General features: G+C 43.9%; 1 protein-coding gene and 1 long non-coding RNA gene across 2 annotated transcripts; one reads left to right on the forward strand and one right to left on the reverse strand.

Annotated features, from left to right (window-relative positions):
* Window positions 1-5,178: 5,178 nt before the first annotated feature.
* On the reverse strand, window positions 5,179-27,626 carry Cdc16 (cell division cycle protein 16). Its single transcript, XM_028318515.1, has 12 exons — window positions 27,390-27,626; window positions 27,078-27,241; window positions 26,612-26,744; window positions 26,108-26,270; window positions 25,231-25,370; window positions 24,356-24,623; window positions 23,610-23,746; window positions 22,059-22,187; window positions 20,857-21,048; window positions 18,713-18,851; window positions 6,134-6,271; window positions 5,179-5,430 (listed from the first exon to the last, which is right to left on the reverse strand). The coding sequence occupies exons 1-12, from the start codon at window positions 27,474-27,476 to the stop codon at window positions 5,309-5,311; spliced, it is 1,812 nt and encodes a 603-aa protein (XP_028174316.1). The 5' UTR covers window positions 27,477-27,626; the 3' UTR covers window positions 5,179-5,308.
* LOC114362967 (uncharacterized) lies at window positions 16,239-18,176 on the forward strand. The gene is made up of 4 exons (XR_003656740.1): window positions 16,239-16,248; window positions 16,630-16,633; window positions 16,985-16,990; window positions 17,511-18,176. It is a non-coding gene; the product is annotated as an uncharacterized LOC114362967 (long non-coding RNA).
* Window positions 27,627-27,777: the final 151 nt, after the last annotated feature.

A 27,777-nucleotide genomic window follows, 5' to 3' on the forward strand; every position in this document is an offset into this window, starting at 1 on the left:
GAAGTGGTGTATCAGGAATGTGTGCGTGCCGGCCTGTACGTACAGGCAAGCTGGTGTATCCTAATGTCACAGTATTTTGTTGATGAGAATCCGTCCGACTTTTTTTATAGGTCCATGGGTTTGGTTTAATTAATTATTTTTATATGCATGCTGTGCTTACATCGAGTAGGGTAAATCAGTATGAATTGATTTTACACTCATTACTTACTTTTGCATGATATTTGATTGTACCCAGTTTTGTAAGCCAAATAAAAAAAAAATAAAAAAAAGTATAGATACAGTTTTTAACTTGAATGTTGCTATGATTTACAGAAATATAATAGTGTATGTTCAAAACTGTAAAATAAATTATACCTTGAAATTAAGAGCTGTTTAGTACCCATACCATTTAGTTTTTACATTGTGACTTGGTCAAAACTGACCCCATCTTACAACCACAGATATTATTTACTAGCTTTCTTTAGTTATTTGGCATTAATTCAACAGTTGGTCAAATAAATCGAATAAACTATATAACCAATGCTTTTTTTCTTCAGGAACCCCATCGCCTGCAACAAGCGGCACGAGTGGCGCGAGCGAGTTAGACGCCGCGCCTCCAGAAGATTCCACGGACGCTGCCTGGCCTCCGCACTAGTTGCAGAACCGCATAGTCGCAAGCGTTAGGGCGTGAACTAGGAACTGCAGTCGTGTGCCTTATACTGCTAAGGGTTACTTTGCCTGAAGCAGAGGTAAAGTCGAAAATATAAATATTCTGGTGGACTTCACTTTTTGTGTTCACGCTGATTTCATAGTGTCATAAATACAACTGAATGTGCTCTCGTTCATTCGAACGTTGTTAACTTGCGAGCACTGTTACTGACGTAATTTTGACACAATGAAATCTTCGTTTACTTGTGTAATGCCAAGCCTTTTTGTTTTCGACTTTACTTCATCTCTAGTATAGGAATCCTTTAACGTGTTCACTCTGATTTCATAGTGTCACAAATACAACTGAATGTGCTCTCGTTCATTCGAACGTTGTTCACTTGCGAGCACCGTTACTGACGTAATTTTGACACACAATGAAATCTTGGTTTACTTGTAATGCTAAGCTTTTATATTCAACGAAGCGAATGCCTTCCCGGAATTTCCTAGTCAACATATATCTTTCTAAGACTATAGAAAGAGACTAAATGAAACTTTCGTTGATTACAAAACCTGAGCACGACACATGGCTGCAAAACGACTAGTTGCTAGTTCAATAGTCGCCAATACGGTGATACTTTAACGGGCATTTTGCCCGAGTGGCTGTCCCCACTAGTCGCACTAGTGCTAGTTACTAGTGCCACTAGTTGAGACGAGAGATTTGTTGTCGAGCCGCTATTAAGTTGGGCGCTCCAGCATTTGCTTAGTCGTAAGGTTGATTTAGCCGTCACTGCCTCTGCTGCGAACCTGACCAAATTCTAACACTTCTTTGGTCGTGACATTTACTATAGTCTGGTTCGTGAGCACGTAGAATTTTGTCCAATGACCCCAAGCTACCCATCCTTATTGCTCGCGCGTAATTATGTTGATATCGCGCTCGCACACTCACTGCGGGCGCCCGTCGCACAGTCGCGACAGCCATATAATTACGCGCGAGTGATAAGGATGGGTAGCTAGGGGTCATTAGACAAAATTCTTCGTGCTTACGGACCGGGCTTTAGTAATTTTCTGCCAAGTTATAATTTAAATTCTTCTGTATAAGTTTTTAAGTTCAGAATCCTTTGAAGGTTCGCAGTCGATGCTGGTAACGGTTGTGCCATGTTCTGTCGTTGTGAAGTGTTGTATTTCGTTAGCGAAATTTAAGTATTGTTTTGTATAACTTTTCACGTCTGTAAGCAAATATTTATAGTTAAAAATTTGGGACGCTAAAAGACTGTAAAAGACGTGATTTTGCGCAATGACAGAATATTGAGCAATATTTAAATTATTTAGAATATTTTGATTATGAACTCGTGGCTGCTGTCTTAATTATACATTCCATTTTGAACATTACCCCAATGTATAGTCTAATGAAGTAGCGCCACAATCTTGTTTTGTATACGATAATCACTGGAGTAACTTTATTTTTTGCTAATATATTGTAGATCAATAACTATATCAATGATATGCATTAGGGTGGTCCTTATTTTTCGACTTTTGAATTATCCCCGGGGCACTTTCTCATTCGATTATATACCTCTAAATATGAAATTAGCTTTTTTTGTTTTTTTTTTAGTTAAGATTTAGAGGTCGCTACCAGCTGTCAAAATATTTACAAAAGCTTTGAAAATCTTAAATCATGATTTCATAAATGTTTTATTTAAGTGTTTATATCACATTTTACGTGCAAAATGAACATCGCATAGATAGAATAGACAATCGCTTCTTGTCCCCTTCTCCCCTCAACCCCTCTTCCGTACCGACCATGGTACCGACGCGTCGAGATACTAACAAGTAAACTCTTATATCTTAAAAATAATTGATTCAAATATGTACATTGTACATAATATATTAGTTCATAGCAACAACAATAATTTTGTAATATTTTTATTTGGCTTTGGCTTTAAAAATAAATGAATCTAACAAATACAGATTTTGTTTTTACTTAGAATTCAAACCTTGGTAGCGACCCCTAAATGTCTTTTAAAAATTAAAAAAAAAATAATGAAAGACTTTCATATGGTATATATTCAAATTACGTGGTGCCCCGCAAAATATAAGAAAAAATTTTTTTTTCGTAGGAATAAGGACCACCCTAATATGCATATTACAATTTATCGATTTTATACGAATATTATCATACGCCTTCCGCGTAGTTGTTCAATAGATAAATTTTACATGTGCCTGTACTAGTTAGGTGATTTTAATCGATTTTTACGGTGCCTGTTAGTAGCCCATCGTAGGCTGTCCATCGCGATACTTTTAAACGTTTTAAAGGGCTTTTAAAATGTATAATCATGGTGATTTTTATAGAATTTTAGGGTTTCATAATACATGAAATGTTGATTTTAATCTCCAAAGCTTGTTTGATTTTAAAATATATTGTAAACTGTTATTGGAAAAATAAATTATATAAAAAGTAATCGTATTATTAATTGATAATTCCCATTTCCTTTCAACTCGGTAGGTGTTGAGATTTCAGATTCAAACAAAATCAAGTTTATTTACAATATATTTACTTGCTTATACACAAAAAATATTGCAATCCAGTGCAATCAAACTGTAGATATTTACACAATTTACACTAAAACATAAGTAGGCGTAATCAATTTCTTAGGCTATAATGTAAATAATCGGGCAGTAGGTAAATCTAGACAAAGTAATATTCGTGTCAGATTCAATTTCGTTGGAGTTGCAGACCAAGAACAATAATTTTAGCTTAGCTTGCATAGCTATTCAGTTATCTTAGCTGTTCCGTTTGCATAGTTAGCAGTTTTCACGATGGAAAACTTTGTATCGCCTTCTTGGAGATCGGGAGTTGATAGAAAGAGGCGTATAAGGCCTGGAAGTCCTGGAACGCACTATGCGGTCAGCCGTCCGGTTAAAAATATGTATTGAAACAGCCGCATGAAAGTGCGCATTAAAACTAATTTTCAATACATACTTTTGACTGCGGTTAACCGGACGGCTGACAGCACTCCGGCCAACCGCATAGTGCGATCCTGGCCTAAGGCTGGTTTTAGTGTCACGCGGACTGTCAGTGCGGATCGCTCTGCACAGCCGATCTGTACTTCTAGGGAGCGTTTTAGAGTAATGCGGTCCGGAGGAACCGCTCCGCTCCCTAGCAGTTCATACAGATCGGCTGACGGTCCGCGTGACACTAAAACCAGCCTTAAACTTCTTGAGACTGCTTCACGTTGACACAAAGAGGTGTATAACCTGCGTTAGTCGAAGCTCATGCTCATATCGGAGGTATTGGCAAAGTTACTTGGTCAATGCTCGCCCTTTTATAGAATGCGTGTCGTTTTGAGCCTGTCTGACGCGTTTTTACTCGCGAGTTTCGAATCGCGCGATAGTGAGGTACTAGACGTTCATATATTCTGTCCACATGCAGTCGCGCGATTCACCTAAGAATTACAATCGCGCGATTCAAAACGCGCGTGTAAAAACGCGTCATCTGAAAACTGCCTTTCTTGTGGTGTGGTCACAATCGTGCGTCGATATAGACAGAGTAAATACAAATGAGCAGGTCATCTTCATAGAAACGCACCGAGCGTGGTTTGTATGTGAGCGCGCCAATACGTATGCGGCGCGCACGCACACACTGACAAAATTTAGCGGGGATTAGCGGGGAGTTGCCCCGAATTTTGTCAGCGTGCGCGCCGCATACGTATTGGCGCGCTTACATACAAACCGCGCACGGGCGTTCTATGAAGATGACCTACTCATTTGTATTTACTCTGTCTATATCGACGCACGATTGTGACCTTGTGTGATATAGAGGTGTAAAACTTCTTGAAACTGCCCCACGTTGATACAAAGAGGAGTATAACCTGCGTTAGTCGAAGCTCATGCTCATATCGGACGTGTTGGTGGCGTCTGCGGGCGCGGGCGCGGCATAAAGGTCGGAGACAGACGAATGTAACGCGATATTTATTTAATCTATCGTGTAAGGCCCGAAACTGTGTTAAGCGGGAACCCGCGCGGTTTGACATTGAGCATACATTTTTTTTAAATACCTTCGCGAAGTATAACTTCTGTACGTAGTACCACAGAATAATAATAAGTACTACGTACAGAAGTTTTACTTCGCGAAGGTATTTAAAAAAATGTATGCTCAATGTCATTAACAATATGGTGTAACTTAGTCTGTCTCAAGAGTCAAGCACCATTTTGTTGACAAACGTCAGTGATCGGCACTGCGCCGAAGCTATAGGGCTGACTTCGGTAAAATGATGTGACGTGAGGTGCCAAACTGCGGAAAATGGCGGAGGAAATACATGATTTAGCATGAATTATCATGAATCATATTAACTACTTATTTACCTCTCAGTGTCTTGAGGCAACTTAAAAAAGTACATTCTGTGTTTTTATTATTATTTAGGCAGTTAAATACTGCACAGTATTTGATACACCATTTTCTTTATTTTCTTCCATCATACACAAGAATACGCGTGCGTGAGTCAATGTTCGCTCGTATGTGAGGCCTTGTCGAATAGTTACCTGTAGGTGGGCCATCGTGCGTGTTTTGTTTTCGATGTAAACTCGCGGAGATGAACAGGCCTGGTAGTACTTATTATTCTGTGGTTTCGGGCCTAAAACTTCAAACTGCCTCGCGTTGATAGTAAGAGGAGTATAACCTGCGTTAGTCGAAGCTCATGCTCATATCGGACGTGTTGGTGGCGTCTGCGGGCGCGGGCGCGGGCGTGGCGGGCGCGGGCAGCGATATGTTTACCGCCGGGAACGGGAACTGCTGGATCTCGTCCTCTGGAAACATATACAAGGTGTAAAGGCCGGGTACAGATGAATGTAACGCGATATTTAATCTATCGTGTAAATGTAAGAAATGGGCGGACTTACGCTCGCGTCCGCGTCACACTGAGCTTTTTATACTGTTTTCACACATACATGCATATAACATAACTTAGGCATGGAAGATTGCTGCTATCTGGAAATAGTAATACCTACATTTATTATGCTTTGTTTCGTTTTCAAAATCCTGCTAATAATAAAAATGCGTTTGTGAATATGAATGTTTATTACTCTCTTACGCAAAGCTATAATTTATTACGACAGATCGTTTTAAATAATAGCCTTGCGTAAAAGAATAATACAGATAATTTCACGCAGACAAAACCTAGTCAAAAATCATCGTATATGCCCCTCCTAAGAGAAGCTGCCTTCCACCCCCTGACGCAAACGCTTAGTATGCCTATGATACAGGGTGTATGGCATATTTAGCAGGGTGTATGCACGTTCAAAACTTGCAGAAATATGACCTTAATATTTTATGAGTCTACAATCACATTACCACCCTTTATGTAGGAACGCCTCCAAACATGACGGTCAAATACAGTACCGATCGATTGGCCTACGGCTTATTCATTGTTTTTGGAACACTGTATGTATATTTTATCTCACTCACTCCCACTGAGAACTATAGAGTTCTCACAACCAGTACCCCACTTACCTAAGTTTTCTGTAGAGAGCGTGTCGACTATAGCATCCAACAAAGCCAATGCTACCACGTTGTCGGGGTCTCTCGCCAGGGCTGCGTGCAGCGCGCTCGACGCGTCTATCTCCTGCCCTTGCAGCGCGAGCGCCAGCCCTGGGAAATTATAGGACATCAATAAAAGCAGAGTAAATACAAATGAGTAGGTCATCTTCATAGAAACGCACCGAGCGCGGTTTGTATGTGAGCGCGCCAACACGTATGCGGCGCGCATGCAGACACTGACAAAATTCGGCGCAACCACGACTGGCTCCCCGCTAATCCCCGCTAAATATAGCGTTTCTATGAAGATGACCTACTCATTTGTATTTACTCTGATAAAAGGCTATTTATTAGTACAGTAGGTACATTACATGCTAAGGTTATACGTAAGTGAAAATATTGGAAGCGCTCAAAGCCTTTTAACAAAATTCATACTTGTTAAAACAGTAGTTGACTCGTGTGCCCCAGTGATCCAGGTCACCCACAGTTTTATTTTATTTTTATTTATTTAGGAAAACCAGGGTTTTACAGTGTATAATAATGACAAGGGAAATGCTTTGCGCATACCAACTGGGAGTAAGGACGGCTTATGAGTTTTGTTGTGTGACTCTCCCAGCCAGAAGGGCGGGGGCTTACCAACGGTGTCTGTCGGAGCCCAATGAAATAGAGCCGCGAGCTATCGTCCAACTTGGACATTCATCCGGAACTCTGTTTTAGACAATGGTACGATGCCCATTGACTTCTACTGACTGAGCGCACTTACACGGTCGTAAAGAAAATAGTATTTTATTAACAGTTCTTAGAGTCGTAATTGCTTACAACCTTAGATTAATAAAACCTAGATAGATAGTCGTGCACGAAAGGTGAGGCAGATTTTAGTAAGCCAGAATGGCTTACTCGTAAACGTCACATAAACTGTCAAAGTGAAAAATTGGTAAACACGTCCGACGACTTTTAATTAATTAAGACGGTTTGTGCTGTGAAAGGGTGTCTAAATACATCAGAAAAACTAAAGAAAGTGACCAGTGTTACATTTCATAAGTAAGTACTACGATTCGACGCGTATTTTGCTTGTATTTGGCTTTCAAAAATTAAATACGGGAATGATACCAGTAACAAGAAAATTTATTTCCCAATTGTTCGCGGTACAAATACACTTCCTTTTTTATGAAATCGAGACTTTTCAGTCGATTTATCTTATTGTAATTAGGTAGGTACTTTTAATTCAATAAATAAGTAAGTACATGATGCGTTTTGTTTTTGTTAGTTATAAAATAATTAAAAACGTATTAAAAATTTCCCTACTTTCGGGAAAATCGCCTTCACTGTCTACACTCCCCAACAAAATTGACACTAATGACATAAGATTTTTGCCTCACTCTTGACGAAGCGTTTGTATGAAGACTATCCATCTAGGTTTTATTAATCTAAGCTTACAACTGATTAACTGACATTTCAATCCGGACGAACATGAATGACAGAAATGTCAGTTAATCAGTTGTAAGCAATTACGACTCTAAGAACTGTTAATAAAATACTATTTTCTTTACGGTCGTGTAAGTGCGCTCCGACGCGCGCCGTTAAATGGGCATCGTACCTATCACTCGTTATCGCGCGAGTCTATCCGGCTTCGATGGGACTTCTGTTGTTTTTAATAGAGATTTTCCCCTCGCGGTCCTGATGAAAAAGGAACCCAAGGCTGCATTGCCCACAGGCCAGCCCACTGTTGGGCTACTCACCCAGGCTGGCCAGCGAGGCGCTGCGGGCAGGACGGAGCGCCANAAGCGCCAGCGCGCGGCCGTGCCAGCTTACAGCGTCGTCGATGCGGCCCAGGCGCCGGCTCGTGTGCCCCAGCGCGTCTAGAGTCGCTGCCCAACGACTGCTTAGCTGGAAAAAGAATAAAAAATAACTTTAGTCACACAAAATTTTTTTTTCTGACCAAAGGATGTCCACAACTGGACAAAGGCCTCTAAGGATTTCCATGAAGAATAGTCTTACGCTGCCCACGTCCAGATACTTTCAAGATCATTGGACGACCGATTAGAACTCAAAAATTTCGCAGTATCGCGTGACGCGGCATTGCACCGCTTCTGTCCGCCACAGACGTAAGACGACGAAGTGATACCGTTTCGACGTCGTATCATCGTTGCAGCGCATCGTGTGCTTTGGCTCTCACGGGAGCGACTCAGCGTAGACCCTCGGCTCCTGCAGCTGTCTGCGCGCTAGGCTCACCTGCGCCGGCTCGCGGCCGCCCTGCGCCGCGTGTAGGGCTCGCAGGAACAGCTGGTGGGCGGCGGAGTAGTCTCCCGCGGCTCCCTCGGCTCCTGCAGCTGTCTGCGCGCTAGGCTCACCTGCGCCGGCTCGCGGCCGCCCTGCGCCGCGTGTAGGGCTCGCAGGAACAGCTGGTGGGCGGCGGAGTAGTCCCCCGCGTCTAGCTGGCCTGTTCATCTCCGCGAGTTTACATCGAAAACAAAACACGCACGATGGCCCACCTACAGGATACTATTCGACAAGGCCTCACATACGAGCGAACATTGACTCACGCACGCGTATTCTTGTGTATGATGGAAGAAAATAAAGAAAATGGTGTACTAAATACTGTACAGTATTTAACTGCCTAAATAATAATAAAAACACAGAATGTACATTTTTAAGTTGCCTCAAGACACTGATCCGAACTTCACAATTAGGGTGAAAGCTCACGTTCTTTCCAAACTTACCACATTTCTTCCTGAACGACAGGTTGATTTGAAACTTTGGTCACACATGCCTGAAATGAAGTTGGCTGATCCAAAGTTTAATGTTCCAAACAAAATAGACTTGCTGTTAGGTGCAGAGGTGTATTGTCAGATATTATCTGAGGGACTAGTTAAGGGTCCAATAGGGTGTCCTATAGCTCAAAACACCAGACTCGGCTGGATATTATCTGGTCAAGTATCTGAAAGTAGTAAAACTGAACCAAGCTGTAGAAACATTATAACAACATTACACACTCAAGTTGTTGAAGAAGAGTTTGATCTTAAACGCTTTTGGGAAATAGAATCTGATCAGTGTCTTCTCAATAAACATCAACACACCCCTGAAGAACAAAAATGCGAAGAATTTTTCAAACAAACGACCACAAGAGACCCTTCTGGACGTTATATTGTAAAACTGCCATTTAAAGAAGAAAACCCGAACTGTAAATCAGGCAACTCGCGAGAAATAGCTATAAGCAGATTTTTAATGCAAGAAAGACGATTATCAAAATCACCTAATCTCAAGGATCTCTATTCCGATGTTATTGCAGAATATCTGGAGCTGGGTCACATGGAAAAAGTACCAAACGACGAGATCGACAAATCAGAAAGTGTGTACTTACTTCATCACGCAGTAGTGAAGCTCAACAGAACAACAGGCTCACCTGCGCCGGCTCGCGGCCGCCCTGCGCCGCGTGTAGGGCGCGCAGGAACAGCTGGTGGGCGGCGGAGTAGTCTCCCGCGGCTCCTGCAGCAGGCTCACCTGCGCCGGCTCGCGGCCGCCCTGCGCCGCGTGTAGGGCGCGCAGGAACAGCTGGTGGGCGGCGGAGTAGTCCCCCGCGGCGAAGGCGGCGGCGCCCGCCTCGTGCGCCACGTGCGGCTCATGCGCCAGCGGCACGAGGCGCGCCCAGTGGGCCTTGCCGTCGGAGCGCTCCACCATCTTGTCGAGGGACGCCTGGAAATGTAAGTGGATTTGGAAACTTGTAACAAACAGCATCCTATATTTCTATAACACACAGAGTTGCCAATTAAACTTTACATTTGCCAAAAGGTAAACTGGTCGAGAATGCTTTAGTGCATTAAGTTCGCCTTATGTACAAATTTATTTTGGCACTAAAGTTTAAATAAATAAATAAAAAGAGTTTTCGCAACTACTTCTTAAGGTGACTAACACAAAGACTTGTCTGTCTCTGTCTCGCTTGCGAACTGTCGCTTATTTGTCTAACATTGTCTAAAGTCAAGTAACGTTCGCGGTCTTCCGTCTCGGTCTCGCGTCTCGGTATCCTGTCTCTGTCGTGATGCGAACCGCCTCTTTATTTCACAAGGCATTCACGAACGAGCAGTAAGAGACGAATGCACGCGTATTCTTCACCCATTGTAAAAATGGAAAGAAGAAAAATACGCGTGTGGTGCGCTAAATGGTGACACAATTTGCTGACTGTATTCAGTAGAATTTTTTTTTAATTCCGTTTTGCACTGGACTCATGTTTTACACACATTCTGGTCCTTCGAGCAAGATAAAAGTACTGGTTAGGCGAGTTCACTATTCCCAGTGCCGGGAATAAACCCGAGATTTACCCACTGAGTGAGTGGCAAATTGGCAATGTTGTCAACTCAAATCAAGTTACTGAGAATATTTTCGTTCCAAAGAACATTGTCGATCGAGGAATGTTTCTCAACACGTCACATCAGTTCTTAGGGGCACGGCATCAGCTGACTCACCTGGATGTTTCCAGACAAGCAAGATAGTCTCATTAATTTAAACAGGTTTAACGCGATACGTGGATAGGTAATACTGGATAGTTACCTCGGCGTTGCTATGCAGTGCGGCAGCTCGCGCTAGGAAACGCTCACACATAGCGGAGTTGTTGAGCAGTGAGCATTCTACGCCAACGTAAAGCGGCGGCAGGTGGCAGCCGCCCATCAGCTGACTTGCCTGCGAACACACATGTCAATACAATGAATATATGGGGTATTCGTTTGGTTTCTTTCTAACTTTAATATTCTGGAGTGCTTACAACGATGTCAGCCCGTTAGCGCGCAAACATGGCACTCTAATCTAAAATCTAAAACACAATTTATTAGCTTGATTAAACGATTTAGTAACCGACCCGACTAAATTTTTGGTGTTCCAGTTCACTCGACTAAATTACTCGACTAGTGTGAACCAAGCTTCAAGCGTAATAGTAACGTGTGTGGTAATGGGTGGTAACGCGCGTGGTAAAGGATGGTAGCGCACGTGGTAATGGATGGTAGCGCGCGTGGTAATGGGTGGTAACGCGGGTGGTAATGGGTGGTAACGCGCGTGGTAATGGATGGTAACGTGCGTGGTAATGGGTTGTAACGCGCGTAGTAATGGGTGGTAACCCGTGGGGTAATGGGTGGTAACGCGCGTGGTAATGGGTGGTAACGCGCATGGTAATGGGTGGTAACGTGTGTGGTAATGGGTGGTAACGCGCGTGGTAATGGGTGGTAACGCGCGTGGTAATGGGGGGTTACGCACGTGGNTAACGGGTGGTAAAGCGCGTGATAATGGTGGTAACGCGCGTGGTAATGGGTAGTAACGCACGTGGTAATGGGTAGTAACGCGCGTGGTAATGGGTGGTAACGCGCGTGGTAATGGGTGGTAACGCGCGTGGTAATGGGTGGAAACGCGCGTGGTAATGGGTGGTAACGCGCGTTGTAATGGATGGTAACTCGATGGTAATGGGTGGTAACGCGCGTGGTAATGGGTGGTAACGCGCGTTGTAATGGATGGTAACTCGATGGTAATGGGTGGTAACGCGCGTGGTAATGGGTGGTAACGCGTCGGTGAGTAATTATTATTTATTTATTAAATATATTTAACCGGTACATCTTTGATTAAATAGTGTCTTAAATCCTCTTGAGGTTTGTCCACACACAGGTGCTTATGTACTTAATGGAGGAAGTCCACACCTAATTTGTAACCCTAAGATTGCAGCGAATAAATGTTTTATTTTATTTATTTACCAGCGGCCGCCCGCGACTTCGTACGCGTGGATCCTGTTTTACCCCCTTCATCTATCTTACGCGGTTTAGATTTTTTCATACAAATGTTTTTTCCCGCTAACTCCCGTTCCCGTTCGAATTTCGGGAATTCCTTTCTTAGTGCACCTCTGCGGAGTCTGCGGTACCTAAGCTACGTCCCTTCCAAATTTCAAGTGCCTACGTTTAGCCGTTTAGGCTGTGCGTTGATATGCCAGTGAGTCAGTTTCTTCTTTTATACAGTTAGGTAAATGGGTATATGAGCCGACACTAGCCCATGTTAACATGGGCATATAAATGGTATGGTGAAGTCAGAAATTTTATATCATCATTTTTTTTTAATTTTCATGCAAAATAAATTTTATAAAATCCGATTTGTATAAAAATTAAAATAATTAAAATGAAGATATCAAATTTCTGACTTCACCATACCATTTACATGCCCATGTTAACATGGGCTAGTGTCGGCTCATATACCCATTTACCTAACACCCTGTATATTTAGATTTTTATTTATTGAAGAGTGCGAAGTACCTTGAAGTAAGCGGCCATGGCCTGGTCGTGCTCGGAGTCGGCGGCGAAGGAGTGTCCGTAGGCCAGCCACGCGCAGCCCGCACCTGCCTCCAGCCCTTTGGCCTTGCTCAGGTAGCGACGCGCGAATTCGTTCTTGCCTGCAAAATAATATTAAATTAACATATTCAATGGATAATAATAATCGGGACTATTCCCACCTCTCGTTCCCACCACTGCAACTCCTGTGTAGCCAGGATCTACAGCTTGACCGCCATAAAAACCCAACCAATGAAGGTCAAGTTTGTCCCGGGGAAAGTTAAACTGTCATTGGACCCGCAACGAAATTAATCAGAAGAACATAGGAGGAGTTCGAAATTAAGGTTCGACTTCCCTCCATTGCAAAGCGGATGACAGGTGACAAAAAAAGGTTTAAAACCTTTAAGAAAAGGTTATGCACCACGGACAATAAATAAAAATTAAGGGGGCCTATCTTATCAATGGATAATAATAGACACGAGTCTAGTTGATTGTAGACTGGCGATCCCAAACTTTTTAGTCTCATGAACTACTTCTGGGTTTTGTGGTTTTTAGTAGACCCCCGGATTTAAAGATTGTTATGAGGGTTCTTATGTCTTGGGGGGGAGGGAGGATAGTAAAACTTAGGGGAATTATTCGAAGCTCTTTCCTTGATTAGATACGAAGTGTGGACTTTCCCACAGCACCAAGGGTCCAAAATATCCAGCAGTTTGAGAGCGAATAATTCCAAGCTCTTCTGAACTTCATTATGCCTAAATCTTTGGGCAATTGTAGCCTCCTAAAACTTACCTATAAGATAATAACAACACCCAACAGCGAACCACGATAACTACCTGTTAGGTAGGGTACGCCAAAGTATGCGCAAACGCAAACAATTCCGAGCTTTTCTTTAACTCCACTAGACACGCCGCGCGGACCTCCCCGCAGCGCCAGGGGTCCACAGTATCCAGCAACTTGAGAGCGAAAAATCTGAGCTATTCTTAGATCTATTAATGCCTAAATCAAACTCTAGTTGTCTAAAAGACACTCACCAATAAGATAATAGTAGCACCCAACAGCGAACCAAGATATCCAGCTGTTAGGGTACGCATCCACCAGAGTATGTGCGAAGGCAAACAGTTCTGAACTCTTCTTTAACTCCACTAGGCACGCCGCCCGGACCTCCCCGCAACACCAGGGGTCCACAGTATCCAACAACTTGAGGGCCGCGGCCCACTCGCAGCGCGCGGCATATTGCCGCCTCACTAACCAGGAGTCCACAGTATCCAGTAGTTTGAGAGCGAATAATTCCAAGATCTTCTGGAGCTTAAATCAAGCTATTGTTACCTAAAAGCACTCACCAATAAGATAATAGTAGCATCCGACCGCGAACCAAGATATCCAGCTGTTAGGGTACGCGTCCACCAGAGTATGCGCAAACGCAAACAACTCCGAGCTCTTCTTCAACTCCACTAGGCATGCGGCCCGGACCTCCCCGCAGCACCAGGGGTCCACAGTATCCAACAACTTGAGGGCCGCGGCCCACTCGCAGCCGGCGGCCAGCCGCCGCGCGGCATATTGCCGCCTCTTTGACCAGGGGTCCACAGTATCCAGTAGTTGAGAGCGATAATTCCAAGGTCTTCTGAAGATTAAATCAAGCTATTGTTATCTAAAATACTCACCAATAAGATAATAATAGCATCCAACAGCGAACCACGATATCCAGCTGTTAGGGTACGCATCCACCAAAGTGTGCGCGAATGCAAACAGTTCCGAACTCTTCTTTAACTCCACTAGGCACGCCGCTCGGACCTCTCCACAGCACCAGGGGTCCACAGTATCCAACAATTTAAGGGCCGCGGCCCACTCGCAGCCGGCGGCTAACCGCCGCGCGCGGCAAATTGCCGCCTCTGAGGTGCGCAGGCGGCAAGTCTCTACTTCTGTCACCATCTATGGTAAATACAATATTTGTTAGTGGCACGAAGTGGCAAGCACGACAAACTTTCAGTGGTATATGATCTCTAATAAATTCGACTTTTTTGTGAGTATTTTATTTGAACTGTAAAACAATGAAAAGGGTTTTTGACCATTTTTGTAAAAATCTGGCAGTGACGCCCAAGTGGTGTCTTGATTAAATAAAAAAGTTATACAGGAAAAAACCTATGAAAAAGAGAGAGATGGCCGAGGGCCATTTTATATTAAAGTTTTCTAGTTAAGGGTAATTCGGGTAATTAGCATAGTATCACGGCTATACCCTACGGCGAGACAACTCAACGCAGTTAAGAGCGTTTACGCCGTTTGGCGCAAAAACAGTACTTTTTCAACTCGTTACAATCATTAACCAGTAATACTACAAATATGTTATAGGCATAAATAGTTAAGCAATTTCGTCGTCTAAATAGTTAATTGAGAAAATATTGCGATTAGTATAGTATTTAAGAATTCTATCAAGATAAGTCCACACAGGTTTTGTAAATTTCCACTTTAGTGTCAGTTTACAAGCTGAAATTTTTATAAAAATACTGTGAAAACGATTTAACAAACATTTATATCCTATAGCATAGATCCTTGGGCAAATAGTTATCTGAGAAAATTTTTAGATTTAAGCATTTTACAAGGTTCTCCTACGGATCTCCTCATTTCTGATTCGATCACGCAGGGAAACTCCGAGCATAGCACGCTCCATCGCTCTTTGGGTGACCTTGAGCCTTCTTATGAGGCCCATAGTAAGCGACCACGTCTCAGAGCCATACACCATCACTGGCAACACACACTGGTCAAATACTTTTGACTTGAGACACTGCGGTATTTCGGGCGTGAGAATTTCGCGAAGCTTCCCGAACGCTGCCCAGCCGAGTTGGATTCGACGACGCGCGTGGTAATGAGTGGAAACGCGCTTGGTAATGGGTGGTAATGGGTGGTTTGCTGGTATCGCGCGTGGTAATGGGTGGTAACGTGTCGATGGCCGCGACGTACTGATTGAATTGGCAGTGGTATTCGTTAACTATACATAGCTGTAGCGCCTCGTAGCACGCGCCCGCCCTAGACACTCACCCTGGGCGGGCGGGAGCGCGTGCCGCTCCAGCAGCAGCTCCAGCGCCTCGTAGCACGCACAGTCCGCCCTCAGCGCCGCGCACAGCGCCGCCGCGCCCGCCTCCCGTCGCTCCAAAGCCCATAACGCTCGTGCCTGCCACACTAGAACTCCTGCTAGCGCCCTCTGTAAGAATTGTAAATAGGGTGTGACATGAGCTGGATTCACTATAGGAACCCTTCCTACTAGAAAAAGGAAGATATTTCCTGTCATAACTTACTAAAGATAATTTTATAGATGATAATTTAATGGTCAAAATTTTTGATGTGATTTGATTTGAAAAACGAAAACCATGCAGTTTTTGCTAAAATACTGACGCAAAAGAGGTTAGAAACCCCTTCCAGAATCATCATAGTTATCTAGACTGAAACCTAGCAAAATCTTGTATCAACAATGCATTTATTGGAAAACAACATACAGTAATTTCATGTGGAATATCCAAGAAAAAACATGCTATTATTAATAAGACTTACATTGTGAGTCTGGTCGGTCGTCCGTGGCTCGAGCAGCGCTGGGTCGCACTCCTCCATCATGGTGAGAGCTGTGGCGGGCTCACGTGCAGAGAGGTACGCTCGCATCGCCACACCCAAGCACAGCAGGTGCCTCCTGCAATGTTTAAATGTTGACTTGTACGAGTAGTAGGATATTTTCCTAAAAAATTGACACTTTGAGCTACAATGTGTTTCAAATAGACTTTAGGAAATAATCTATTTAACAAATCAAATCATGTCTTTATTTGCATGTCAAAAGGTAATAGACACAGTGCTATGTTTCAAATATAAAAAAAAATTGAATTTATTTATATTATTTGAGAAAATAATATTGCTGAATATGCAGCCACTCATTTGTGTTACCCATCACTTAAGTACCTGTGTAATTCTCTCGAGGTAACCGCATGTGCAGCTCTGTGCAGTTCTCCTCGGGAGAGCATGACGCTGGCCAGCAGCCAGATATCATCACCGCTGGGAGACCCATTGCCACTGCCCGCTGCTGCCGCTGCATCAGCCCAGAATAGTGCACTGGTCCATTGTCCCTAGGCAGGAAAAAATTGTTAATTTTACCCAGAAAACATGACACAGTGCCAGTTTAACTTTATCCTAAAATTAGAGTAAAGTAACGATACAAATACAAAAAATGCAGTACGATATCAAGTTATCTAACATTGTAAACGATAGATACTTACCAATTCTGAGTATTGTTTCACCAAAGACCGCATGAAATCTATGTTCAAGCATTCTATGCTCTGACCCGTTGATTCTGCCTTTGCCATTGCATAAAATAAGCGCTGTTGGTAATTATGTATTTATAAACAAAAAGAAGTAATTATTTGGAACGAACAAAAACTATGAATGGTTTAAATATTAATTTAAAAACAGGATTTTTTGCATTTTCTTCAAACGAAAACAACACAATTCGCGCCGTCAATCACAGGCATTATTTGAGCGTTTGTTGACTAGACCATAGAGAAAAGTAATACATAGGNCATCCACAGGCTTTCCCTGGTCAAGAGATCTCACCAAATCCTCTACAAGGGTTACTAGGTTGGTGGAAGTTGATCTTGCCTTCACAAAGCCATGCTGATGCGGAGAAACCAATTGGCGGAAATGCCAGGAAATCAAGGGGCTTACCATCGATTCAAACACTTTGGCAAATGTAGGAAGAATAGAAATTGGCCTGTAGTTATCAACATGACCCAGATGACCAGACTTATGTAAAGGTAGAACCAATGATGTCTTCCAATTCGATGGGAATGTGCCGGTACTCAATGATTTGTTGAATATGCGTGATAATGGATATGCAAGAACATCGGCACACCTTACCACAAACACCGACGGCAGTCCGTCTTCACCCGCTCCCTTATGCAAGTCCAGTCTCTTCAAAACTCGATAAACTTGATCCCTGGTAAAGACGACAGAAGCGAGACAGACGTTACCAGAGTGATCCGATGTCGAGGCATTAGCAGCTCGGGGAGCATCTCGATTATACACAGACTCAAAATGGGAAGCAAATAGATTGCAAATTTCCCTGCCCTCAGTCGCCGCAACATCCCCGAGAGACATTTCCGCTGGGTACATACTTTTACCCTTCCTTTTTTGCTTGATAAAGGACCATAGAAATTTAGGATTAGAAGTTAATGTCTGTTCCAGGTTACTCAGGTGTTTATTGTATGCAGATTTTTGTAGTTGGTAGCATCTATGCCTTAACAGCTCAAACTCTAAAATATCACGTGGATTTTTGTTATACTTGCGCACTTTTAGTCTGCATTTGTGTTTTTCTTTTAATGATTTGATAAGGCTCGGCGTGAACCAGGGCGGGAACTTATAGTTTGGTGGTTTAGACTTCGGGACATGCTTCTCGATTACATTGCGAAGGATGGCATGGAATTTGGTCGACATCAGATCAACTCCAAGGTCGTCCGGTAATACGTCGTTCCATGATATCTTCTGTAGCGCAGCAACTATCTTAACGTAATCAGCCTTGAAGAAACAGAACTTTACGTCACTATTCGGCAAAAGAGTTACAGGGTCAGCACTAGGGACTATGAATTGAAGCGGTGGATGCAACGGATCCACTGATGTTAAAGGATCTGAATTTAGGTCCAATTCCGTAATGGCAATTGAACAAAGTACCAGGTCTAGTATTTTACCCTTCACATTTAAAACACAATTATATTGAATTCAATAAATAAGTAAGTACATGATGCGTTTTGTTTTTGTTAGTTATAAAATAATTAAAAACGTATTAAAAATTTCCCTACTTTCGGGAAAATCGCCTTCACTGTCTACACTCCCCAACAAAATTGACACTAATGACATAAGATTTTTGCCTCACTCTTGACGAAGCGTTTGTATGAAGACTATCCATCTAGGTTTTATTAATCTAAGCTTACAACTGATTAACTGACATTTCAATCCGGACGAACATGAATGACAGAAATGTCAGTTAATCAGTTGTAAGCAATTACGACTCTAAGAACTGTTAATAAAATACTATTTTCTTTACGGTCGTGTAAGTGCGCTCCGACGCGCGCCGTTAAATGGGCATCGTACCTATCACTCGTTATCGCGCGAGTCTATCCGGCTTCGATGGGACTTCTGTTGTTTTTAATAGAGATTTTCCCCTCGCGGTCCTGATGAAAAAGGAACCCAAGGCTGCATTGCCCACAGGCCAGCCCACTGTTGGGCTACTCACCCAGGCTGGCCAGCGAGGCGCTGCGGGCAGGACGGAGCGCCAGCGCGCGTCCGTGCCAGCTGACGGCGTCGTCGATGCGGCCCAGGCGCCGGCTCGTGTGCCCCAGCGCGTCTAGAGTCGCTGCCCAACGGCTGCTTAGCTGGGAAAGAGACATCGTCACAATGAGGGCTATCGTTTTTATACTTAACAGTTGGCACCCCTGGCGATTGACAGGACCTTACTTTACAGTGGCGCCATCTTGATGAGTGCAAATGCGATAGTCATCCTACCACTTTCGCGCTCACCAGTTGGTGCCACTGTCTTCGCTACTAGCAAGTGACAGGACCTTACTCTACAGTGGCGCTAACTGGTGAGCGCTAAAACGATAGCCCTCATTATTATTACTGGCTACCATGTACCTAATTTTGAGTTTCCGATATTTCGGCACTGTTGCAAGCGCCATGGTCACGGAGTAACTGAAGGAACTTGCGGTAATAATAATTATGATGTTAACCATGAAAGTTTAAAACAAGATATCGTCACACATCTTTCGTTTCAGTCAAATGACGTCTACTGCTGGACAAAGGCCGCCCCCAAGGATTTCCACAACGATTGTTCGTGCGCTGTCCGCATTCAGGTTCTTCCCGTGACCTTCTTCACCAGATCGTCGGTCTACCTAGTGGGGGCCGGCACACGCTACGTTTTCCGGCTCGTAGTCGGTACTCGAAAACTTCGTCTCTATGAGCTATCTGCCCCGCCCACTGTTAATCGATTTTAGCAATTTTGCGAGCTTCTTCTTCTTCTTGTCGTGTCGACAACAAACCTACACAGCGTCGGCCCAAAAATCCGCCACAAGAAAGTCGTTATCAGTAGCCTTAATTCTTCCTGCGTGCAGTTGTTTGGGCACACAGGTGCTTCGTCGACTGGGAAGCAAAACCACACCTGCACTTCAAGTTTGACCCATCCAAGAATCTCCACCTGAACAGATTGTTCTTACTACGGTCGACCTGCGTCCGAAGTCTATTTAAAGACTTCCAAGTAGGCTAAAAACGGGACTATTCCCACCTCTCGTTCCCACCACTGCAACTGCTGTGTAGCCAGGATCTACAGCTTGACCGCCAAAAAAACCCAACCAATGAAGTTCGAGTTTGTCCCGGTCATCGCATGAAAACACTTGTAAATTAAATTATTTAGTGCGATGGCCAAGTCAATAATTTATGTAAAACGTTAAAGATTTCCTGGCCTGGACTTGGTATTACATGGATCTCACAACTTTTTACCGTAGAACAACTGAGTTGCGAGACTTGGTTTTTTTGACAAGTATTGTTTTTGATGGGATTTTTCCTTGTCCCGACAAGATCGGTGTAATAAATTGCGGAAACAGATGTATGTTGTATTGAATTAAGCATATCACGTATCACCAAGTAGGCCAGGGGAGCTCATGTCATTTTGCGAGCTATGTCGATCACATTAGGCGCGCCCAGCTCGCCTTCCTGCTCCAGGAGTAGTCTCCCGCGGCTCCCTCGGCTCGTGCAGCAGGCGCGCCCAGCTCGCCTCGCTGTCTGCGCGCTAGCAGGCCTGTTCATCTCCGCGAGTTTACATCGAAAACAAAATACGCACGATGGCCCACCTACAGGATACTATTCGACAAGGCCTCACATACGAGCGAACATTGACTCACGCACGCGTATTCTTGTGTATGATGGAAGAAACCTACAGGATACTATTCGACAAGGCCTCACATACGAGCGAACATTGACTCACGCACGCGTATTCTTGTGTATGATGGAAGAAAATAAAGAAAATGGTGTACTAAATACTGTGCAGTATTTAACTGCCTAAATAATAATAAAAACACAGAATGTACTTTTTTTAAGTTGCCTCAAGACACTGAGAGGTAAATAAGTAGTTAATATTATTCATGATTTCATGCTAAATCATGTATTTCCTCCGCCATTTTCCGCAGTTTGGCACCTCACGTCACATCATTTTACCGAAGTCGGCCCTATAGCTTCGGCGCAGTGCCGATCACTGACGTTTGTCAACAAAATGGTGCTTGACTCTTGAGACAGGCTAAATTACACCATATTGTTAATGTCATTGAGCATAATTTTTTTTAAATACCTTCGCGAAGTAAAACTTCTGTACGTAGTACTTATTATTACCTGCGCGGGCTCGCGGCCGCCCTGCGCCGCGTGCAGGGCTCGCAGGAACAGCTGGTGGGCGGCGGAGTAGTCCCCCGCGGCGAAGGCGGCGGCGCCCGCCTCGTGCGCCACGTGCGGCTCGTGCGCCAGCGGCACGAGGCGCGCCCAGTGGGCCTTGCCGTCGGAGCGCTCCACCATCTTGTCTAGAGACGCCTGGAAATGTAAGTAGAATTGGAAACTTGTAACAAACAGCATTCTATATTTCTACTAGCGGCCGCCCGCGACTTCGTACGCGTGGATCCCGTTTTACCCCCTTTTCCCGAATTTTCTTTGCTATAAACCTCACGGAGCCCGAGACCTTTCCAACGAATACAAAACCGTGGAAATCGGTTCGTGCGTTCTGGAGTTATAGCGTCAGGGAGGAAAACCCGACTTATTTTTATATAGTAGATAACACACACAGAGTTGCCAATTAAACTTTACATTTGCCAAAAGGTAAACTGGTCGAGAATGCTTTAGTGTATTAAGTTCGCCTTATATACAAATTTATTTTGGCATTAAAGTTTAAATAAATAAAGAGAGTTTTCACAACTACTTCTTAAGGTGACTAAGACAAAGACTTGTCTGTCTCTGTCTCGCTTGCGAACTGTCGCTTATTGTCTAACATTGTCTAAAGTCAAGTAACGTTCGCGGTCTCCCGTCTCGGTCTCGCGTCTCGGTCTCGCGTCTCGGTCTCCTGTCTCTGTCGCGATGCGAACCGCCGCTTTATTTCACAAGGCATTCACGAACGAGCAGTAAGTGACGAATGCACGCGTATTCTTCACCCATTGTAATGGAAAGAAGAAACATAACGCGTGTGATGCGCTAAATGGTGACACAATTTGCTGACTGTATTGAGTAGAATTTTTTTTTAATTCCGTGGTTTTGCACTGGACTCATGTTTTTACAAACATTCTGGTCCTTCGAGCAAGATAAAAGTACTGGTTATGCGGGTCCACTATTCCCAGTGCCGGGAATATACCCGAAATTATATAATTATATGTTCGTTGCAAAAAACATTGTCGACCGAAAATGTTTCTCAACACGTCACATCAGTTCTTGGGGGCACGGCATCAGCTGACAAACCTGGATGTTTCCAGACAAGCAAGATAGTCTCATTAATTTAAACAGGTTTTAACGCGATACTCGGATAGGTAATACTGGATAGTTCCTGGAACACTTACCTCGGCGTTGCTATGCAGTGCGGCGGCGCGCGCTAGAAAACGCTCACACATAGCGGAGTTGTTGAGCAGTGAGCATTCTACGCCAACGTAAAGCGGCGGCAGGTGGCAGCCGCCCATCAATTGACTTGCCTGCGAATATACAAAAAGTCACAAATATACTCAACGTCAAATAAATCGCACCTTCCGCGACGCGAACTTTAAAGAGTTTCTTCTGACATAATCATGGTGCCCCAACAATATTGGTGTTATTTGAAAGCCCAATAAATATCCTTAAAGAAAAATACATTTCATTTCTAAATAAATGATTAACATATACCATAAATGTGACTTGAAAAATGACCTCACTTTGGGCTCACCTGTGGGATCAATTAGACCAATTTTTATGGTTATAAAACTAAATAATGACCTCACGTGTCCTCCTTTAACAGATGGATAGCGATTAATCCCAACTTAACAGTTTTATAGCCATAAAAGTTGGCTCAAGCGTAACTACCTATTTTTTGAAGAAGTGACTCTGGATCCTTCTAAAGACACATTTTTGGGGTAAAAGACTTTCCTTTAATGAAATTAAGCTTAGAACTAGGCTTTCAAATGGTGCCAATGTTGGTGGGAAGTGGGGATGCATACTTTTGAAAAGTGCTTGTTGCGGGAGGTGCGATTTATTTGATGCCGAGTGTATTTATTTGTGGAACAGGTAACAACAAGTAGGTGTTAGCAGGCCTATTCATCTCCCCGAGTAGGCATCGAAAACAAAACACGCGCGACGACCACGCCGGCATGGCTAATCCGCGAGGAATTCACGAGGGAGCACTGATTAGGTTTGGTGTATTTTTAGGTTTGGACATAGGACTTTAATGCGCGTGGTAATGAGTGGTAACGCGCGTGGTAATGGGTGGTAACGCGCGTGGTAATGGGTGATAACGCGCGTGGTAATGGGTGGTAACGCACGTGGTAATTAATGGATGTATCGCGCGAGGTAATGGGTGGTAACGCGCGTGGTAGTGGATGGTAACGCGTGTGGTAGTGGATGGTAACGCGCGTGGTAATGGGTGGTAACGCGCGGGGTAAGACCCATCGCCCACGGCAATTTTTTGTAGTGATGCTGTTTTTTAGTGTTGCATGTTTCGTAAACGAACGAAAGTGCGCCAGTCGCATTTGCATCGCGATACAGAAGTGATGCCAACGCGCTACAGCCGCGCGACTGTATCGATACAAACGTGCGACCGTGTCGGAACGACATCGGGGAGAGAACGGAAGAAGGATTACTAAATCGCGTTTGCATCGTGACAGAAGCGCGACAGTATTTTATTTATTTATTTAAAACTTATATGCACATAGAACGGTGTACATAAGGCGGACTTAATGCCTTTCGGCATTTTCTGCCAGTCAACCATCTAAAAATCAGTATCACGTTTGCATTGCGACTGAATCAATGTGAACGCGCGACAGTATCGCTACTACATCGCTACAAAAATTCGTGGGCGAGGGGCCCACGAATTTTTGTAGCGTGATGTGATGTGATGAGTGGTATCGCGTCGGTGGCCGACGTACCTTGAAGTAGGCGGCCATGGCCTGATCGTGCTCGGAGTCGGCGGCGAAGGAGTGCCCGTAGGCCAGCCACGCGCAGCCCGCGCCCGCCTCCAGCCCTTTGGCCTTGCTCAGGTAGCGACGCGCGAACTCGTTCTTGCCTGCAAAATAATATTAAATTAACATATTCAATGGATAATAATAATCGGGACTATTCCCACCTCTCGTTCCCACCACTGCAACTCCTGTGTAGCCAGGATCTACAGCTTGACCGCCATAAAAACCCAACCAATGAAGGTCAAGTTTGTCCCGGGGAAAGTTAAACTGTCATTGGACCCGCAACGAAATTAATCAGAAGAACATAGGAGGAGTTCGAAATTAAGGTTCGACTTCCCTCCATTGCAAAGCGGATGACAGGTGACAAAAAAAGGTTTAAAACCTTTAAGAAAAGGTTATGCACCACGGACAATAAATAAAAATTAAGGGGGCCTATCTTATCAATGGATAATAATAGACACAAGTCTAGTTGATTGTAGACTGGTGATCCCTAACTTTTTAGTCTCATGAACTACTTCTGGGTTTTGTGGCTTTTAGTAGACCCCTGGATTTAAAGAGATCTTATTTCATGGGGGGAGTATAGTAAAACTTAGGGGAACTATTCGAAGCTCTTTCCTAGGTTCAGTACAACGCGTGGACTTTCACCAAGGGTCCTGAGTATCCAGCAGTTTGAGAGAGAATTTGACCACAATAGTGGTCTCGAAAAAACTCACCAATAAGATAATAGTAGCATCCAACAGCGAACCAAGATATCCAGCTGTTAGGGTACGCATCCACCAGAGTATGTGCGAATGCGAACAGTTCCGAGCTTTTCTTTAACTCCACTAGGCACGCGGCCCGGACTTCGCCACAGCACCAGGGGTCCACAGTATCCAGTAACTTGAGGGCCGCGGCCCACTCGCAGCCGGCGGCTAACCGCCGCGCGCGGCAAATTGCCGCCTCTGAGGTGCGGAGGCGACAGGTTTCCACTTCTGACACCATCTATTGTAAATAAAATATTTGTTAGTGGCACGAAGTGGCAAGCACGACAAACTTTCAGTGGTATATGCTCTCTAATATATTCGACTTTTTTGTGAGTATTTTATTTTAAATGTAGCAGAATAGAATACATTTGTCACCGTAGGGGTTGGTGACGGGTCGCGTCTTCCCGCGGGTGTCGTAAGAGGCGAATTAGGGACTACACATCAAACAGAGAACGGGCAGCAGCGCTCCCTGAAAAACATCAATCTTTTAAACTGCGATCTCCAACCCGCCTGCCAAGCGTGGGGATTATGGCAAAACCCTCCACTATAGTAGAGGAGGTTCATAGTCCAGCAGTGGACTGTAAAGGGCTGTTGATGATATTTTTTTATGCATAACAAGGCAGGTATTTGACCACAATCGCACCTGATGTTAAGTGGGATGCGGTCTAGGATGGTACATATCTAATAATGATGTTAAGGGTAACTCAGGTAATTAGCACAGTATCACAGCTATACCCTACGGCGAGACAACTAAACGCAGTTAACTCGACCCCATGACAAATTCAACTGCATAGAGTCTAAATTAAGTTATGGGTCAAGTTGTCGTAAATTCAACCAGCACTCACCGGGCAGGTGGGTTCTGGCGACGGCTCAATCGCGGGCGCGGCGTATCTGTTGAGTCGCTCGCGGTACGCGGCTCGCACCAGCGCCGCCTCGGGGCCGCTCAGCTGAGACGACAGCGACAACGATTCTATCAGCTCCGTCTCTGGAAACAAAATATAGTTCTTTGTCATCAACGTTATCCCTCTCTAATACCAGAGGCAAATGGAGGATTTGGCATACGCTGACCAGACAAATTTGAAGTAGCATAGAGGCATATTGAATTGGTAATGCGCGTGGTAATGGGTGGTAACGCGCGTGGTAATGGGTGGTAACGCGCGTGGTAATGGGTGATGACGCGCGTTGTAATGAGTGGTAACGCGCGTGGTAATAGGTGGTAATACGCGTGGTAATGGGTGGTTTGATAGTATCGCGCGTGGTAATGGGTGGTGACGCGCGTGGTAATGGGTGGTGACGCGCGTGGTAATGAGTGGTAACGCGCGTGGTAATGGGTGGTAATACGCGTGGTAATGGGTGGTTTGGTGGTATCGCGCGTGGTAATGGGTGGTAACGTGTCGGTGGCCGCGACGTACTGATTGAATGAGGATCATTTCGATTTTTAGTTGTGAATGCAGATTTATAGGGCTAAGAAATCCTCAATACACAGTCCAAAAATTTTTGTTCTATGACAAAAATTGACGAAGTTATGGCCAAATTACTAAAAAAGTTCACTGACCTGAAGCTCACTGACGGGGACGATGACGTCACTATATCCGATCCGAACGCTGCCGGCGTACTGCGTGGATAGAAAATATTTTTTTCTAGCCAAACTGTCCAGCGCCTCGTAGCACGTAGTCCGCCCGCAGCGCCGCCCTGCCGCCCGGCCCCGCCCTAGACACTCACCCTGGGCGGGCGGGAGCGCGTGCCGCTCCAGCAGCAGCTCCAGCGCCTCGTAGCACGCACAGTCCGCCCTCAGCGCAGCGCACAGCGCCGCCGCGCCTGCCTCCCGTCGCTCCAAAGCCCATAATGCACGTGCTTGCCACACTAGAACTCCTGCTAGCGCCCTCTGTAAGAATTGTAAATAGGATGTGACATGAGCTGGATTCACTATAGGAACCCTTCCTACTAGAAAAAGGAAGATATTTCCTGTCATAACTTACTAAAGCTAATTTTATAGATGATAATTTACTGGTCAAAAATTTTGATACGCTTTCAAAACGAAAATCATGCAGTTTTTGCTAAAATATTGACTCAAAAGAAGTTAGAAATCCCTTGCAGAATCATTATTGTAATCACGACTGAATCCTAGCAAAATTTTGTATCAACAATGCATTTATTGGAAAACAACATACAGTAATTTCATGTGGAATATCCAAGAAAACACATGCTTTCATAAATAAAACTTACATTGTGAGTCTGATCGGTTGTCCGTGGCTCGAGCAGCGCTGGGTCGCACTCCTCCATCATGGTAAGAGCTGTGGCCGGCTCACGTGCAGAGAGGTACGCTCGCATTGCCACCCCCAGACACAAGAGATGCCTCCTGCAATGTTTAAAGTTGAATTCAAAGTTATACTTGGATGAGTAGTGATATATTTTCTCAGTAAATTAACACTTTTTGAGCTACAATGTGTTTCAAATAAAAATAATATATCTAACAAATCAAATCAATTAGTCATTTATTTGTATACTAGCTGACCCGGCGAACTTTGTTCCGCCTTAATGGCAATAAATAACGGGATAAAAAGTATCCTATGTCCTTCTCCTGGCTCTAAACTACCTCCCTGACAATTTTCAGATAAATCGGTTCAGCCGTTCTTGAGTTATAAGCGAAGTAACTAACACGACTTTCTTTTATATATATAGATATAAGTACCTGTGTAATCCTCTCGAGGTAACCGCATGTGCAGCTCTGTGCAGTTCTCCTCGGGAGAGCATGACGCTGGCCAGCAGCCAGATATCATCACCACTGGGAGACCCATTGCCACTGCCCGCTGCTGCCGCTGCATCAGCCCAGAATAATGCACTGGTCCATTGTCCCTAGGCAGGAAAAAATAGTTAATTTTACCCAGAAAACATGACAGTGCCAGTTTAACTTTATCCTAAAATTAGAGTAAAATTACGATACAAATACAAAAAATGCAGTACGATTTCAAGTTATCTAACATTGTAAACGATAGATACTTACCAATTCTGAGTATTGTTTCACCAAAGACCGCATGAAATCTATGTTCAAGCATTCTATGCTCTGACCCGTTGATTCTGCCTTTGCCATTGCATAAAATAAGTACTGTTGGTAATTATGTATTTATAAACAAAAAGAAGTAATTATTTGGAGCGAACAAAAACTATAAATGGTTTAAATAATTAATTTAATAACAGGATTTTTTGCATTTTCTTCAAACGAAAACAACACAATTCGCGCCGTCAATCACAGGTATTATTTGACCGTTTGTTGACTAGGACTAGGCTGTCAGTAATGTCAAATATTTATTTACAATTATTTTTTATTCACAATTTAGATTTTTATAGGTAATCAACACAATTTATAAAAAAGAACAATCAATTCCGTAATT

Source organism: Ostrinia furnacalis, unplaced genomic scaffold, assembly GCF_004193835.3.
Source record: "Ostrinia furnacalis isolate ACB-3 unplaced genomic scaffold, ASM419383v2 OfSCF6932, whole genome shotgun sequence".
NCBI lineage: Eukaryota > Metazoa > Arthropoda > Insecta > Lepidoptera > Crambidae > Ostrinia > Ostrinia furnacalis.